This window comes from Aplidium turbinatum, chromosome 2 (assembly GCF_918807975.1).
Source record: "Aplidium turbinatum chromosome 2, kaAplTurb1.1, whole genome shotgun sequence".
Taxonomy (NCBI): Eukaryota; Metazoa; Chordata; class Ascidiacea; order Aplousobranchia; family Polyclinidae; genus Aplidium; species Aplidium turbinatum.
The window spans coordinates 5,521,345-5,537,383 of NC_137473.1; the positions used below are offsets into that span (position 1 = coordinate 5,521,345).

The window sequence follows — 16,039 nt, forward strand, 5'->3', positions numbered from 1 at the left end:
AGCACTGCACAACATTTCACAGAAACTTCAAAGGCTGAAAGAAAAAAAAGAAATAACACAAAATTACATTTTTTCCACGTAGAGGGGCCCTTCAAACGTGCACCTGCACCCCCCCTAAATCCGGGCGTGTGTATAAGTAAAAAAAATTGGTGACTGTGTTTTGTAGCTTTATATCTCTGGACTCGAGAAATTGTAGATTGCAATGGTAAAACTTAGCTTGAGCTGATCTTAACAAAAATCGAAACAACCTAAGTCATATTGTGCTGCTATATAGCCTATAGACGAGATAGTTTTATCATATCATGAGACAAGGGTGAATGAAATCTGGAGATAGATGCTAGGGGTGAACAAAACTAAAAAAGTTTAAGAAGCGCTGCAATAGCCTACATATCAGCGGTTTCAGTGAGTTTATCGAAGTGTGTGATATCCTTTTTATTGGCAAAGCTATTGTAGATACCGGTAGGTATTATTTAGCCCTTTCCGAGAAATATTAATCAATCCATGCAAGAGGCTAAAGTATTTCAAAGTAAGCTACGGTATTTAACTGGTCTAATTTGTGGTACATATAGGCTATGTGCCTCTGGTTCTCAAGCCCTTTGAGGACTAGTAGCACGTAGCCTATATGTACCAGTGCAGGCTGCAGTGAAAAAATAAACAGATTTCATACAGAAAATAGGACCTCTTTTTCAAACTCAACGACTCAAATTTACCTAAAAAACTATGTTTTGGATAAATGTACAAGAAAGTTGGTATTCGACATGAGCTCAATTCTACGTTGCACCATCTGAATGAGATATGAAATGCAATTTTCCTTCAATGTCTTTCCCAATCAATATGCGGTTTATGATTTTCGCGCACGACAGTTTCAAAATCAACTCTGCAATTTTATGCGGTTTTTTGGCTTGAGCAATCCCCAATGACACTTGGAATGACTCTTCAACCCGATTTTTCCACAGAGATGCTCCGAGGAATCCAAACGAGATCGCTTCAACCTACATGCATTTCTAAAAAATGTCACGTCGTTGTCTTTGCAGTCAAGATGATTTTTTCTAAAAGATTTTTGAGCATTGGCGGTTTCACAGATTTAGCCGAAAGAATTTTCATACAAAGTAGGCTACACACTACACAGTCACTAAAGTTTTTCAATGCCATTTTTTTTTTTTTTTTATGCCATTGGAAACGATACTGACAGATCCATATTCCATTTGACATAAGGTTCCAAACAACCTTGATTTTTGCCATAGCGTGGTTGATGGTTAACTTGAGTCTGCACAAAGTAATGCACATGGAGGCTACTATAGGTGCAAAATATGGAATGCTTTTCTGTTGTTAAAGCCTTGGTGGACGCCTGAAAGCTCCAACTAGCAACTCCAGGTCAAGGAATGGTCGATTGTGTAAAAAGAGTTGTTAAAAAATGATTGAAAAAGATGTATTGAATTTTTAGGCGTCCAGCGACCCTCCAGAAAAACGACTCGTAACCCCCCATAAAGGTCGCGACCCCCAGGTTTGAAAACCCCTGGTCTACATAGATATAATTGCAAAATTAATGGACAACATCAAATAATAATGATATATTACATCAAAAAATAAACATGCAACAATTTTCGATGAACTCAATCCTTCTGCGTGAGGTAAATATCGACACCATCCCAACCAATCACGACCTTCAACTTCTGTAAAAAAACAAACCAAATACTGGTAATTACATTAAAAAAAGCTTCCACGTTTGAAATACCCTTTCAGTAGTTTGTTTATTTTGCGTTGTTTATTGGCTTTACTTTATAATTACTGAGTTGTAAAGCTTTGGTAGAGAGTTTACTTTGTTGAAGCATAGATAAACAAAACAAAGTAACTTTAACGGTTGACTAAGTTTGGCTTTGAGCAGCATGATCGTTGCTTAGTGCTTACTTCACAGTGTAGATTTTAACGACCTGTTTATAGCCTGATGCTGCGAGTGCGCTGTGGTATTGTAGGGTTGGGGTTAGAACTATCACCACAATACCACAGCGCACTCGCAGCATCAGGCTATAAACAGGTCGTTAAAATCTACATTGCGAAGCAACTTTAGCGGGTTCAACATGTTTTATTTCAGAGATAAAACACAATTAAAAAAAAAACAACCCAAACGTTTTCGACACGTACGTGTGTCCTCATCAGAAATTACTTCAATCTGAAATATACATAAAATGAAAATTACATCAAATATAGTTACTACTCTCTAGCTGAGTCTAAAACCTCTACGCTCAGTGTACAGCTTGTTTCACCCTAAAAGCTGAAAGGGTTTCACCCAAACATCAGAGAAGATAAATCTGACTATTCGCTATAACTGTAACGACACTTAGGACTGAAAAGCACAAACTGAACAAGTGATACAAGAATGATTACGAGTAAATTATACGGCCGGAACAGATCGCATGAGGTGTAAAGTACTGTACAAGTGTACAGGCATGTGACAAACAATTAAAACACACACAAAAGAAACGATAAGCCGCAGGCGAATAACTGCCGGTTGACAGACGATTTTTTCCTGTTTGATACTTAAGGCTTCCATGATCTTGGTCTGAAATTCAGATCTGCCTCGAGAGTGTTGTTACGGGGTGTCGTTTGTGTTATACGTTCGGAGTGTCGTTACAGGTATACTGCATAGTCACTAGTCAGATTTATCATAATTTTCGTTTTAGGTATATTGCAGATTTAAGTAATTCCTGATGAGTGTTTGTATTTTTTTAGTAAATTGTTTGTAAGAGTCTAGTGACTTAATCTGGTATTTTATTCCACAACACTGCTTTCCATACCACGAGGGTTATTTTCAAGGTTAGGATCTATTGGATGTCACGAAGAGATCTCTTCTGGTGGCCTGCCTGATCCGTGGTTGTAAATTTGCTGGACATTTTTGTACTAATCGCTTGAGCGAAGTGGTAGCAAAGCAATTAAGGCATCAGAACAAACTCTCACCTTATTATTTTTCAATTCATCCAGAGCTTCCTGCAACCTGGCTCGTTCTTCTATGTTTGGAGATCTCGACGTCCCATCACCATCATCAAAGCAATTCCACATCACAACCAACTCCTCGATTTTATTCAAAACCTCGATGACGTCATCGATTCTAGATAGGATGTTCCCTTCCAGATTTAACCGAACAATCTAAACAAAAGTGAATTCTGACTTAACAATTAAAGAAATATTTTTGTTTATGACGTTTTGTTTGTGAAAGGTTAACAACAATTGTATGAAAATTGAAAACTAGAAATTCATTGGGACTCAGACGATTAAACAATGCAACACAACGTTGGATCAATATAACAACTTACATTTATGTAATCATGATTCAACATTATTGAACGTTGATTTTAAAATTTATGTGACTTACGGATCCAGGCATGGACTTGATCGCCTGAACCCAAGGACGGAATTGGTTGGAAGTCATTTTGCATCCGGACAGATCAAGTGTTCTAACTCGCGCCGGCATTGACTTGAGCAATGACGTCACCGCATGGAAGTCATTCTGAGTGTCGAAAGGGTAAGGGTACATCTGTATCCTTCCTCCATCAAAGTGACTTCCTGTAGCGCCGATTACTTTCTCGTTGTTGCTTTCCCTCAGTATTTTGCTGATGTCGATAATGGAAAGACGATCACTGTTGCCTAATGAGGGAGCAATATCAATCAATTCAAGACTTAGGACACAAACAGAACTAAACTTTCACACAGTTGTACTGATATAACCTGGTTCTGCACCCAGCTTCAGCTGGTTGTTGATTAACACCGCTCACCTCTACTCTACCCAGAGTGTGATAAATTGAGTGGGCATAGTTGCTGAAGTAAAGGCGGCCGAGAGAAAGGAACTGGCCAGTGGCCACCCTACTCTCGTTTGTGCCGAAAGCCTATAGCATGATGAGATTGAGAACTTTATCTTCTCATTCCCCACAGCTCAGAAACTGAGCATGGCTCCTTTACCTTCCACCCCTGCACTGACGACAGTATCAGTCAGCGCTCTATCAGCAGACCGCAGTCATTTCTTCAACAGTGAGCCACGTCAAAATTTGGAGTTGATACAGGAATTAATAGTTTTCAACCATGCAATCCAGGTTCGATACCCTTCTAAACCGCTAAACCGCATTTTGAAAATCATTACGGTACCTACTATCCAGCAACCTAGTTGTGGAAGGAAAACACCTTAGAATAACGGACTCCAAAGAATACCTAAACAAGAATCTCTTGTCTTATGTTATAAGAGCAGTAGGTATAACCAGGGTCGCAACCACTTTAGCTTTCATAGTAAATAATGGCAAATCCCAAAACTTAAAAATACCAAAGTCTGACTAGGTCAAGGCATCTAGTGGGTAGTGGCCTATTATTATCAAGAACACACTACTAAAAATACCGGGGTTTGTGTTATAAATCTTCATTTTACTGAGTTTTTATGACTAGTTACTTACTTGCAGCAACGTTTCGAGTTATTCTTTGCAGTTCTGAAATAAACATTTCCTTCTTTTGCAGCTTCTCACCTGAAAAGAAAAACATCCTAATGAAAATTACAACTTTCAATCTTCACCTTTGTAAGCGTAGAATAGCCTAAGCGTTTGCTACCACAATTAACGCTTTCAACATAACATGTAGTTCTTACTAGACAGAACAAATAAATTGATTGAAGTAGCTTTATTGGTAAGACATTCAGAACACAATAAAAGAAATTCGCCGACTTTTTAAAATCAGGGGTTGCTGAACAATTCCCATTGCGCAATTAACCCCAGTCTCTCCTTTAGCCTAAGCATTTTCTACCAGAGTTTAGTGATAGGTCAAGTGTAATTGTCTCTGGTTCTGACATGTGGTCTGGTTGTTATATTTTAGAAGACAAAAAAACGAATAAAGTGTAATAGCATTAACAGACGAATTGTCTAATCACCAGCAGTTTTAGAATAACTATGGAATCCGACTAATCTATAACTTGTAACGTGGCATTGAAATGTTAGTAAGTTCCATTATCTCGTATACACAAACCAAGGCGTGTTAAACGTACATACTAAGTACGAACTGGGTTGTGATTACTTTTTATTAATAATTTAAATATTATGATTTATTCATTGTCCCATCACAACTGATTGGAAAACGAGCGCCTTATCCTCTGCGCCACCTCATCGCCAATCGGTAGGCTGTTTTGAATCTCTTTGTTAAATCATGGTTAGGAACTGAGATAAGATCGATCTCAGACATACCAGCATCAGAGCCAGACGATCACCACTCGGCATTGAGCTGGTTTTCACTTGCGATAATTTTCTGAAAATAAACTCTTCAGCAACCCAAAATATTTGAAAAAACGGTAGAAGAATACTACACATTAGAAATACGTTGCAATACGTTAATTCATTGAAGCGTGTTCGCGCGAACGTAACCAATTCCAATCTTTGCATCCGAAACGCAGGAGGTCTAAAGCCTGGTCTACACTACAAAATATTTTGAGCTGAGCGTGGCGCATTCTTTGTTTATTTAACACAAAGCTTCTCTCGGCAACAGCGCCGTCGTCGGCCTGAAAACGTCTGGTCATCGCGAGCTTTTTTTACGCTCTGGAGAGATTCGCTTGACCAAGGTTCTGGCTCAGAATTTAGTTTGAGCTCAGGTCTTGGCATTTTGTGGGACTTTGGTGGAAAGGCAGTTTCAGTTTTCTGTAAAAATGGTACTCTGTTTCAGTTAATAGGTTAGTTGATGTGTGTAGATAAAAATTAAAAGGTTAGCTTTAAAAAAGTCTTACATAGATCTACTTAGCTGTTAGTTTGGTTTAGGTGGCACTTCACTAGGCTTTTGGTATGATTAAAGTTGGCCTTCCAGCTAGTATGGTGGACTGGTGGTCCTACCTCTTAGACGGATTCAAATTATCTTTAGCTGTTGGTCAGGTTTAGGTAGCACTTCACCAGGCTTTTGGTCAAACTTGGGTTGGCCTACCTGCTAGCCTTGCATTGATTGCAGTGTTCAACTGTAGGCTACAAGTTAAAGGATAGCTCTAGGTCTACAATACTATTCTAGATTATTTTCAGTTGACCTATTACACTGTGTCAGTACAGCGATGGATGCGTTTGATTGATAAGTATAAATCAATTGAAGGCGAATTTCCAGCCAAATGACTTAACCAAGCAGAAAGTGACGTTGTTAGCGCTTGAATGCACATGGTCGCAAGATCAAATTTGCCAGTGTAGACAGTTTTTAGTCAGTCGAGGCTTGACAAGGCAGGCGTTTGCGCTTTTCGGGCTTGTAGTGTAGACCAGGCTTAAAGCTAGTTGCGTTGCGCAATATAACACATTGAATAGACTTAACATAATACTGGAAGACTGCAACACTGGTATTTCTTGGCTTGATTTCAGGTCGTTGCGCAAACGCCGCAAACAAACGCTACAACAAAGTTGACTAGAAATGCGGATGTACGTGTTGCTTACATTTGCGAGATGGCAGATGACAAAAGTATTTCATTATTGTTGTTATTTTTGTACTAAGGTAACGTTGCTTTTGGGAAAATAGTTACAAAAAATTGACCTCGTTGTACCGGATTTTGAGGCACTCACTGACTTTATTGCTCAGCTTAATTTAATTAGTTTCAGTGCACAATTAAGAATTAAACCAGAACCGTCGTTTTTACATTGATTTAACGTCTGCTGTAGTAAAAATCTGTTTGGTAGGTTCCAATTTTGCAATTTAAAGTGTAGCTCCTAATGATGATAATGATAAGACATATATTACTTGATAAGGATAGTGGAGCAAGCTGGAAAGATGATTGTGGCGGTGTTGCATCAGATAAATCTGAAGATAACTGGGTAGTTGTAGACGTTAGGCTTAGAGAACCTGCAGAATAACAAACATGCTTGCAACTACAGCTTAGTTTGAAGTACATATTTTAATAAAAAGGTGAGCTTACTTTCATGGACACATTGCATTAATATTAAGATTTTTACATCGCCTCAAGATGCTGTAAAACCTAGTATAGCTTACGCACAATATGTTTACGTTTTTAATCGAAAAAATTTGAAGCAGTGAATTATGAATTGTGATTTTTTATTTCAATCACACGTTGCAAACGGTCCAGCTGATATTCCTACTTGAATTGGTTGTTGATGATGATGATGATGACGCTATTTGTAAAGATGGATACCCTGATTGAGATGATGATTGTGTTGAAGTAGATTTATCTGAAGGAAGTTGGTTGATTGCAGGCTTCAGTAGATCTGTGAAATGAAAAAAGGTATTGCGAGCTTGGTGCAATAAGTATCGTTTAATTCTGGAAGACAAACTGTAACCAACTATTGCTCATTGTCATAATGTAATTGTTAGGGGACAATTGTGCGTCTTCTACCACAAAGTTTAATCAAGCACAAGATTAAAGAAAACAGAAAAGATTACTTATTCAAACTTAAAAATCTGTAAAAACTGTAGTTACTTTATATTGAGCAACCGTCTATTATCAGGGGTGACCAACTTTTTTGGTCAAAGAGCCACATAAGAATGATTGCACGGGCCACGTGTTCTTAGAAATAGCTGTCTTATAATTTCTAATTAAAATCCTCACAACAAAATTGTACTCTTGGAAATGTGTATTATCCTCTTTTACAATTATAAGAGCAATAAACATACCAAGATATAGTAAAGTCAATACATTTTTTAATACACATCAACATTTCAATGCGAAGTTTGGCACTGTTTTTCTCTAACAAGTTTGGCAATATTCGATGAGATGGACGATGTAGCAATGCGAAGCGGTTTTCTATATATGGCTGTCAGAAATTAGTGATCTCACAGGGGATTTGACTTTTCGCAGGCCACAGAATGGACACTCCTGGTCTATTTGCCAATTAGAATATGTTGCAAGAAATATCGCCATAAGTTTTTTTTTGTTAAATTTTGTGTAATGAAAATCAAGTATAACAATAAAATTTGTTGTTAGTGGTACTGGTACGAAGTTATAAATTGTAGATAAAACATAAAATTACCTTTGTTTATGAACGGATCCAAAAGCAGTCCAGATAAAAATTGTACAACCACAGACCAGTGGTTTTCCAGCAATTGATTTCCAACAAATAGTCTAAAATCCGGTAATGACATTTCGCGGCAGATGTACAACGCCGTGAAGTACTCCTGAAAGGTTTGATGGTTAAAATATAACCGTTGCTGCCCTTCCAGGAGTGCATATTCTCTGTTAGCTCCCAACAAAGTGACGACAAGATCTTGAACTTTCTGACTGGAAAGATTTTTATTCACAAGATCCTCGGCTTTGATTAAGACGGTTCCTTCTTTGGTTGCTATATAAGCGATTTGCGATAATCTGATGACAATGTCATCAGATAGAGAAATGGCGTGTTTTGAGTTTTTAAGATTTAACAATACAGCATGAAAAATTCTGGTCATCGTGGATATATCAGCTTCATGTGATGAGCCAAGAGAAGCTCTTAAATAGAGTTGTAGCATGAGAGGATTGTGAAGCATGGGTTTTAAATGAGGAGTTTTCACTGTAAGGTCGTTCCAAAAAATTTCGGATTGTTGTTGGTCGTTTACTAATGCGTCAAATAATGTTTTCATGTTGTTAGAAGTCAGATCATGAATGAAGTAAATGCTTTCGGGTCGAAATCTTCGTGGAATCTTAAGCATGGCGTGTGGTCGAGATGTAAATATCAAGTGACAGTCTCGAAGAAAGTTTCCCAGACATAAATTTGACAGAAGTTCCGAGTAGTGAAGAAGAGTGCTGTATTTCAATTTTTCCACTTTTTCTTGCAGATTCCAGCTCACCTGATCAAATCCATCCAAAATGATAAAACAATTTTCCGGATTGGTAGTCACCCATTCAAACACAGATTGCTTTTCTTCATCGTTTAAGTTGTAGTTGCAATCTCCCAATAAAAACTCTTTTAATGTCAATTGTTCATTGGAGTCATTCATGTCCATAAAAAGCTTTCTTAGGACGAGAACACCTTCACTTTTAGCAAGGTATCTTGCCAGGCGTTTCGATAAGGTTGTTTTGCCAGACCCAGGATATCCGATAACTGACACAAAGCTCTTCTCTTGGATATCAGAAACTAACTGATCGATTGTTATTGCTCGGTCAGAAGCAGTTAATTTAATTCCTTCTCTGTTTACACTGTAGTTGTCATCATTAGGAACGCACATTCCTTGATAAAAATTAACTCGATACATTTCAGAATAAATTTCTGGAATGCCCTCTCGAGAAATATCAAAATTACATAAAACAACATCATGCTTGGGGTGATATTGTTTACGAGTTGCTTTCTGTAGTTTTTTGTATCCTTTGGTTGAACCTAAAAACCAAAAAGACAAAGTTTATGTAATCATTGGTGGCCTTCAACAAATAGATTAGATGTTCGATAAAAAACATCAAACATAGAAAACTAAATACGGTAACGGTTTGGGTTGAACAATTTATTTAATGCATTATTTTATATTTTTCCAAGACATTGCTGTGCCGTATTCAAAAGTTTATTAAACTATATTCTACATTGTACGCCTGAAGAAATAAATTTCAACACTTTTTCCATACAGTCACGTGTGGATACAGATAACGCTTTTAAAAAATTGACAAAATCATTGAAAAAAAATGTTTGTGTATTAGCTAGCCTATCATTTATATATTGAAAGCGTTTTTATCCTCGGTTTGTCGTTTACGGTAATTTCCTGTGAGGTTTTGTTTGTCTACTCTGTTCAATTTTCGAGTAGTAAAAGGATAAACCCCAGGCACAAAAAATCAAACGAAGAAGACGTTTAGCTTGTCGCTAGCTTTGTTTATTTTGCTTTTAATTTTTATGAAACCAATAAGATTCTTGAGCGTCGCATTGCGCCAATCAAGGATGTGGGGCGTGGCTATGTTATAAAACGTTCAACATAATATAATATTTAATGTGGTAGCTTATGTATTGGCTTTAAAGCAAAGCACAGTACTGATACGTGTGTATTTTTGTTGAAACAAACCATTTTCCATTATGTTAAACATGGTACTCCTGTTTTTGGATTCATCAAAAGCCTTTGACCGAGTGAATCATTCGGTTCTATTCTTAAAACTTATTGAACGATCTGTGCCAATGATATTTGTACGATTGTTATGTTATTGGTATGCAAATCAATCTATGGCAGTGAAGTGGGGTTGTCACTACTCCCAGTATTTTCATGTTTCAAATGGGGTGAGACAAGGGGGGGTATTAAGCCCTCACTTTTTTACATTGTACATGAACGATTTATCCTCCGAATTAAACAGTCTTTCTGTTGGCTGCTGCATTGGCAATTCCTGTCTTAATCATTTAATGTATGCTGATGGCTTGTGTTGTTTTGCACCAAGTGTCAAGGGTCTGCAGAAACTCATCAATGTTTGTCAAAAATATGCCATTTTTCACGACATTATATTTAATTGTAACAAAACTGTTGGTGTTCTATTTAAATCCAAGATGTTGAAACTTGACTTTAATCCGATCATATATATCTTCTTCTTCTTCAATTGCCTTGCCTGAACCAGGCATCGACGGCCTCAGATGAATAGTTAGACCAAATGTTCCTATTATATGTTGCATGGATAATTGCTTCTGTCTTGTCGTTAAATTGTTCCAGATGTGTTTGTCTTTGTCTGCCAGGTGCCCGCTTTCCAAAAATTTTACCAGTTAAAGAGAGATGCTCCAGTTTTTTCTTTCTTATTACATGGCCGAGAAATTTATATTGTCTGGTTTTCATACTTTTTAACAGAGTTCTGGTTTGGTTACAAAGATCATATTACAAAGATCATATATATATTTAAATGAAAAACGCATCTGCTTTGAGACCTCTGTGAAATATTTAGGAGTAATATATAATTAACGACTTGCTATCTGATGATGAAGACATGAAACGACAATTACGGTCGTTGTATTGTGCTGGAAACATGTTAAAAACAAGGTTTTCCAAATGTTTGATTGCTGTTAAAAATGTGTTGTTTCGTTCCTATTGTATGCCATTATATGCCTGTCAACTATGGTGCAACTAATTTTCATCAGTAGTAATAAAAAACGTGTTGGATACAATAACTGTTACAGAATGTTGTTTAATCTGCAGAGACGATGCAGCATCACCTCTGCATTCGTTGGGTCTGCTAGACTGCTACTATTCGGTGAGTCCAATTCGGTGAGTCCGATTCGGTGAGTTCCTAACCTCTGACCCTAACCCTAAAACGGCAATGATAACTAGGCTACGGTACTCCATAATTTAAAAAAAAAATGAAAAAATCCCCCGTTAAGGGATCCGACTCACCGAATCGGACTCACCGAAACGGGCCATTCCGGCATTCGTTGATAACAATACCACAACCTTTCAAGCTCTCATTCGCAAAAGATTATATCAGTTTGTAACACGATGTAACTTGTCTTCCAATCAATGGATTTATGAACTAATGCGAACAGACTGTTATTATCAATCTTTGTATTTAGTACATTACGACTCAGCTCTTCGGAGTTGAGTATCTGCTTTGTTTCTACTTTTTATGTGTGATTGTGTAATAAGGACCATCTTGAATCTGATGCAAATAAATACATAAATAAGTATATTCAGTCATTTCGGTTTATCAAGTTTTTGTTGGATTTCATACAGATAGTCATGTTTAGGATAGTGATGATAAAGATGTTAAACTTCCAGTTTGTTGGATCCACTAATAATTACAAATGTTTCGTATGATTATGCAGCAGCAGTATAATAAATTAATAATGCAAACCTTGATCTCCAAATGGAACAAAACTTTGTTCTGGTAAATTGTAGATGGTTGTATGATACTGTTGGTTGTATTGCTGAAGCACTTGCTGTTGAACGACAGTTATGTTTTGAGCTTGTTCTGTTAAAAAACAAATTATCAATATTATATTAGTGATTAATTTGCAAGTCCTGAATTTCCATATAATGTCGATAACTAGATGCCAAGATGATGGTAGATGCAAGTTCTCGATATCTTTTGGTAAAATCTGAAAACATAGGTTACTTTTAACTACATATGACAAAAGTTTTCAATCTGTGGTGAGTCGTTTGAGATTTTAAAGAGCATCGCATAAAGACTCAGTTACCAAGCTCATAAAAAATGATATACCGGTAGTCTAAAAGAGCTAATAACGTCATTCTTTTATGGCAGATGATTGTTAATAATTGCCTAATGTGGAAATGCAAACATAAGTCAGCAGCCTAGTAGCACTGACAGTTTTGCCATGACTGGGATTGCAACGAGATATTACAATAAAAAAATACTTCGTAGATGTGACTCTGACAAGCATTTTATCAATTTTCCACAGCCTAAAATTTACAAAAAATCATTAAATTAACATATGGATCATTGATTTTTGGTCTTGTGTATCCACATATAGCATTAAACATAACTTCGTCAATGTACGTACATCTACATCAATTGTCATAAGTGTGTCACCTGTTTAACTTTATTGCACTTTATTTAACTGTGTTGCACCAAAAAAGTTTAAAAGCCACTGGCATATGATAATATTGTATATATACCGGTATAAGTTCAAAATATCAAAAACAGTGAGCATCATCAACATTAGAAACAATTTATTTTCGTTTTTTTACATCACATGTTTAAATCAACTCTTGAAAGATTTTTGAGGTTGGTTTCAAACCACTTTAAAAAAAACATGATTAGTGTATTGAATATTATTTTTTCTTCTTTTAATTTAACCTAATAAAAACGTTGATGATAAGAAATGGTGACTAGAACAAACTTACTATGAATAGTTGACAATCCACCTTCAGCTTCATTTGGAGCAGCTGCATTTTGTTCTTCACTTTGGTAGTGAGACATTTTTGTTCAAGTTCATAAAAGATGACTAAATCAAAGTCTACAACTTAGCACTTAATACTACAAAACACAATTGAGGGTAAATGATTATAATGCGGCTCTGTAACAGAACAAATGACAAATCAAGCAATCATTAAGTTAGATTGTTTCAATCAGCACTGATGCGTGATTTGTGAATTGTGATTTGTGAATTCATCATTCAGTTGTAACTTACTTGTAAGTCTAGCTAGGCTACACAATTTATTGAGACAAAACCAGCTTGTTTACCAAGAAATGCCATTAACTCATCCACGAGATATTCTTTCAATATAGCTGTAACTTAAACTAATCCTTCACCACTGAGCTAGCATCAACAATTCAACATGGTGAGTTGTACTTTTGCTGTTTTTGATTTGACCATCACTAGGGTTATCATCCCAGACAACCACTTCATCTGGTCCTGATCTTTACCAGATCGGGTACGAATCTAACCACATCTGGATCAGATAAAGTTCTTGTCTGGGATATTTAATGATGCACAATCCCTGACAAATGAGCCTCAATTGCGTTAACAAATTTTGCGTGCCAAACACAATTATTATTATAAATTTAGGATAGCCTACTTTCAAAGCATATTGCCGCCATCACTTTTTATGAGAGGAAGAAAGTAAGAAACAATGCAAAAACAGCAAGAATTGTTGTCATTTTACAATACCAAATGCCAGTTTTTAGCTAAGCAATAACACTTATTTGAACCATAAACAGACGTAACCCAGCAACAACACTACATTTAACATAATAAAAAAAAAACAATAAGCTAACGTTTTCGGCTAATCATAATCATACATAAAAAAAATTATTTTTGGTTATCAGTTTGTGTGAGCTAGTTAAGCAAGTTTCTCATATGTTTAGATTTATCCATATTTTGTTTGCGATAGTGTATTATTCTTTAATTTCTTTTAAAAATGTTTTTCTTATAGGCTTGAAAAGGGCTGTACGATTAGCCGAAAACGTCAGCTTATTGTTTTTATTATGTTAAATGTGTTGTTGCTGGGTTACATCTGTTTATGGTTTAAAAAAAGTTACCTCTCTACCCAAATTGTAATAACACTTATGAAAAAGAAAAATAGCACAGAATTATTTTGTATCATGTTCCAAAGAAATTATGCAGTTTATAAATAATACTCTCTCTACGCATGTTTTTCTGAAGATCTAATATTTTTCAATATAAGTGGATTTTTATATTGCTTTGTAAAGCAAGCTTAATTTCAAACAAAATAAAAACAACAAATTTTGCCATATTTTTCAAACTACTAGCCTACATAACATAATGTGAAGAGGAAACTAAGCAATTGCAAATTAATCGAACTCAAGAATGACAACTTTGCTAGCTTGGTAGTGCAAGCGAATTTGTAAATTACAGCTACATCGAAACAGTAGGAGAAAATTTAATCTTCACCCTGGCTCCAAATATTTTGGGATATTTACTCCAAACTCTATTCCGACGTCTTTTCTTTTTACATTTTCTATACTTAAACCTACACCTTCCCCATACCGTAAAACGAAGCAAAACATCTTCCAAATGTAAAAAATAGGAAGTGGCTATTTTTCCACACTTAATGCCATGGTTACAATCAGGTGTTGCCAGAGTTAGGATTAAAGTTAGGAAGGGTTAAGGTAAGGGTTAGCAGGCCTCGAAACTGAAGGCAGCCACCTGCCATGGCAGCAATTAACCTACAAAAACCGACATTTTGTCTGCCGGGTCTCGTCCGTCCGTCGGCTGCACTTGTCCGCCATGAAGTTCCGAGAAAATTTTACGCAAGCGGCCTTGTGAATAAAGTAGTTGCCACTTATAATCACAAAGGATTAGAAAGCAGTCAAAGCACCCGATAAATTACAATACACACTGTCTATGCTTAAATTGTTAACATTATTGATTAACCAAGCAGCTAATGTCTGACGATAAGCAGGATGCAAGTGACATCACAATCGTCGTCGTCGTCGTTCGTATGAAGCAGAAAGTTTGTGGTCAGCCGAATGGAAGGACTTGGAGCCAACTTTTCGTCAAGTCATCTAGTGTACGGAGGCCTGTTATTCCATTGGGAGGGGAATAGATGGGACACCCAAAGACATCACAATACACTTTATTGATGCGTGTCGAAGTTCCGATGGCCGCCGAACAGCTTGCTTCAGTCAGACACGTTTAGTCGCCGGAAAAAAATTTTGTTTCGAGGCCTGGTTAGAGTTAGGAACAAGGATGGACCCAAGGGGGGGTGCGCAACCCCCAAAAAATTCCAAACTGCTATTATTTTAATAAACTAATGGTATTAAGCAGTGGCGCCGCCAGACCTTCAACAATGGGGGGGCAAAATATTGACAGTGCAAGACAGTAGCGTAGTCAGGAATTTTGAAAAGGGGGTGTTGACGGCCGGCGGGCGAAGCCCGATGGCGTGTTTGCCGAAGGCGACACTTAGCGGCGGGGGGTTTGGGGGCCTCCCCTAGAAAATTTTGAAAAATTACTTTCAGTTTGGTGCATTCTGAGAGCATTTTCAAAAAAATTGTGGGTATGAATATTCCTGTAAAATGGTGCTGTCCGGTGGCATAGCAAAAGGATAAGATCACGTTTTCTTCGGCATTTTTCGAAAATAAGGCTAAGTCTCTATGTTTTGTTGTTGCTAATTCCAGGCTGAAATATTTGAATGTTTGGTATTAGCAAAACTCGCTCTTTCAATGCAGTTTCGTTTAAAATTAGTTTGTTTTAGAGACATAGGTTGATTTGCTTTTTTTTGCGAGATTATTACAGTTTTATTATTTATCAATTTTCTCCTTGGTTGATCCAAAAAGCGATCTTATTCCGGTAAGTCACTAACTTTTATGCTTTAAAGTCAACCCAAAGTTTAGAAAATGTAACGTCATAGACGTCATACATCTTGATGAGTGTCAAACAAAAAGCTTTGAGAGAATGAAGTTACTTTATTTCTAATATATTCATGTTTTGTATAACGAATAGCTGTTTAGACGTTAATCTAGATCGAACAAGCGATCTCAGCAGTTACAGATGGCTTGCATCCTTGCACAGTTTGACCTGAAATTACATCATAGGCTAAAGCTTTTCTTGCAAACAATATATTAAACTACGCAATATAAAGCAAACTCTCTACCAAAGCTTTACAATATATTAACATCCGTAAATTCAATTTGAAAGGTTGAAACCCCCAACCCCCCTCCCTTGGCTACGCCACTGGTGCAAGACAGTGATAT

At 36.7% G+C, this 16,039-nt stretch overlaps 1 protein-coding gene across 1 annotated transcript; it reads right to left on the reverse strand.

The window, feature by feature from the left end:
* Nucleotides 1-1,556: 1,556 nt before the first annotated feature.
* LOC145765627 (uncharacterized) lies at nucleotides 1,557-12,802 on the reverse strand. The gene is made up of 9 exons (XM_082577459.1): nucleotides 12,727-12,802; nucleotides 11,717-11,833; nucleotides 7,971-9,290; nucleotides 7,083-7,208; nucleotides 6,727-6,828; nucleotides 4,437-4,505; nucleotides 3,371-3,642; nucleotides 2,956-3,144; nucleotides 1,557-1,673 (listed from the first exon to the last, which is right to left on the reverse strand). Exons 1-9 carry the CDS (start codon nucleotides 12,800-12,802, stop codon nucleotides 1,614-1,616), a joined length of 2,331 nt encoding a protein of 776 aa, XP_082433585.1. The 3' UTR covers nucleotides 1,557-1,613.
* Nucleotides 12,803-16,039: the final 3,237 nt, after the last annotated feature.

What these genes read in the sequence shown, in the direction of transcription:
- LOC145765627 (XM_082577459.1), bottom strand. Translation starts at nt 12,802, where the DNA reads ATGTCTCACTACCAAAGTGAAGAACAAAATGCAGCTGCTCCAAATGAA. An exon ending in TGTTCCATTTGGAGATCAAG is followed by an intron (nt 9,291 to 11,716) that starts GTTTGCATTATT and finishes TTTGGTTTTTAG; the next exon opens with GTTCAACCAAAGGATACAAA. An exon ending in ATGAATTGAAAAATAATAAG is followed by an intron (nt 1,674 to 2,955) that starts GTGAGAGTTTGT and finishes GTTTTTTTACAG; the next exon opens with AAGTTGAAGGTCGTGATTGG.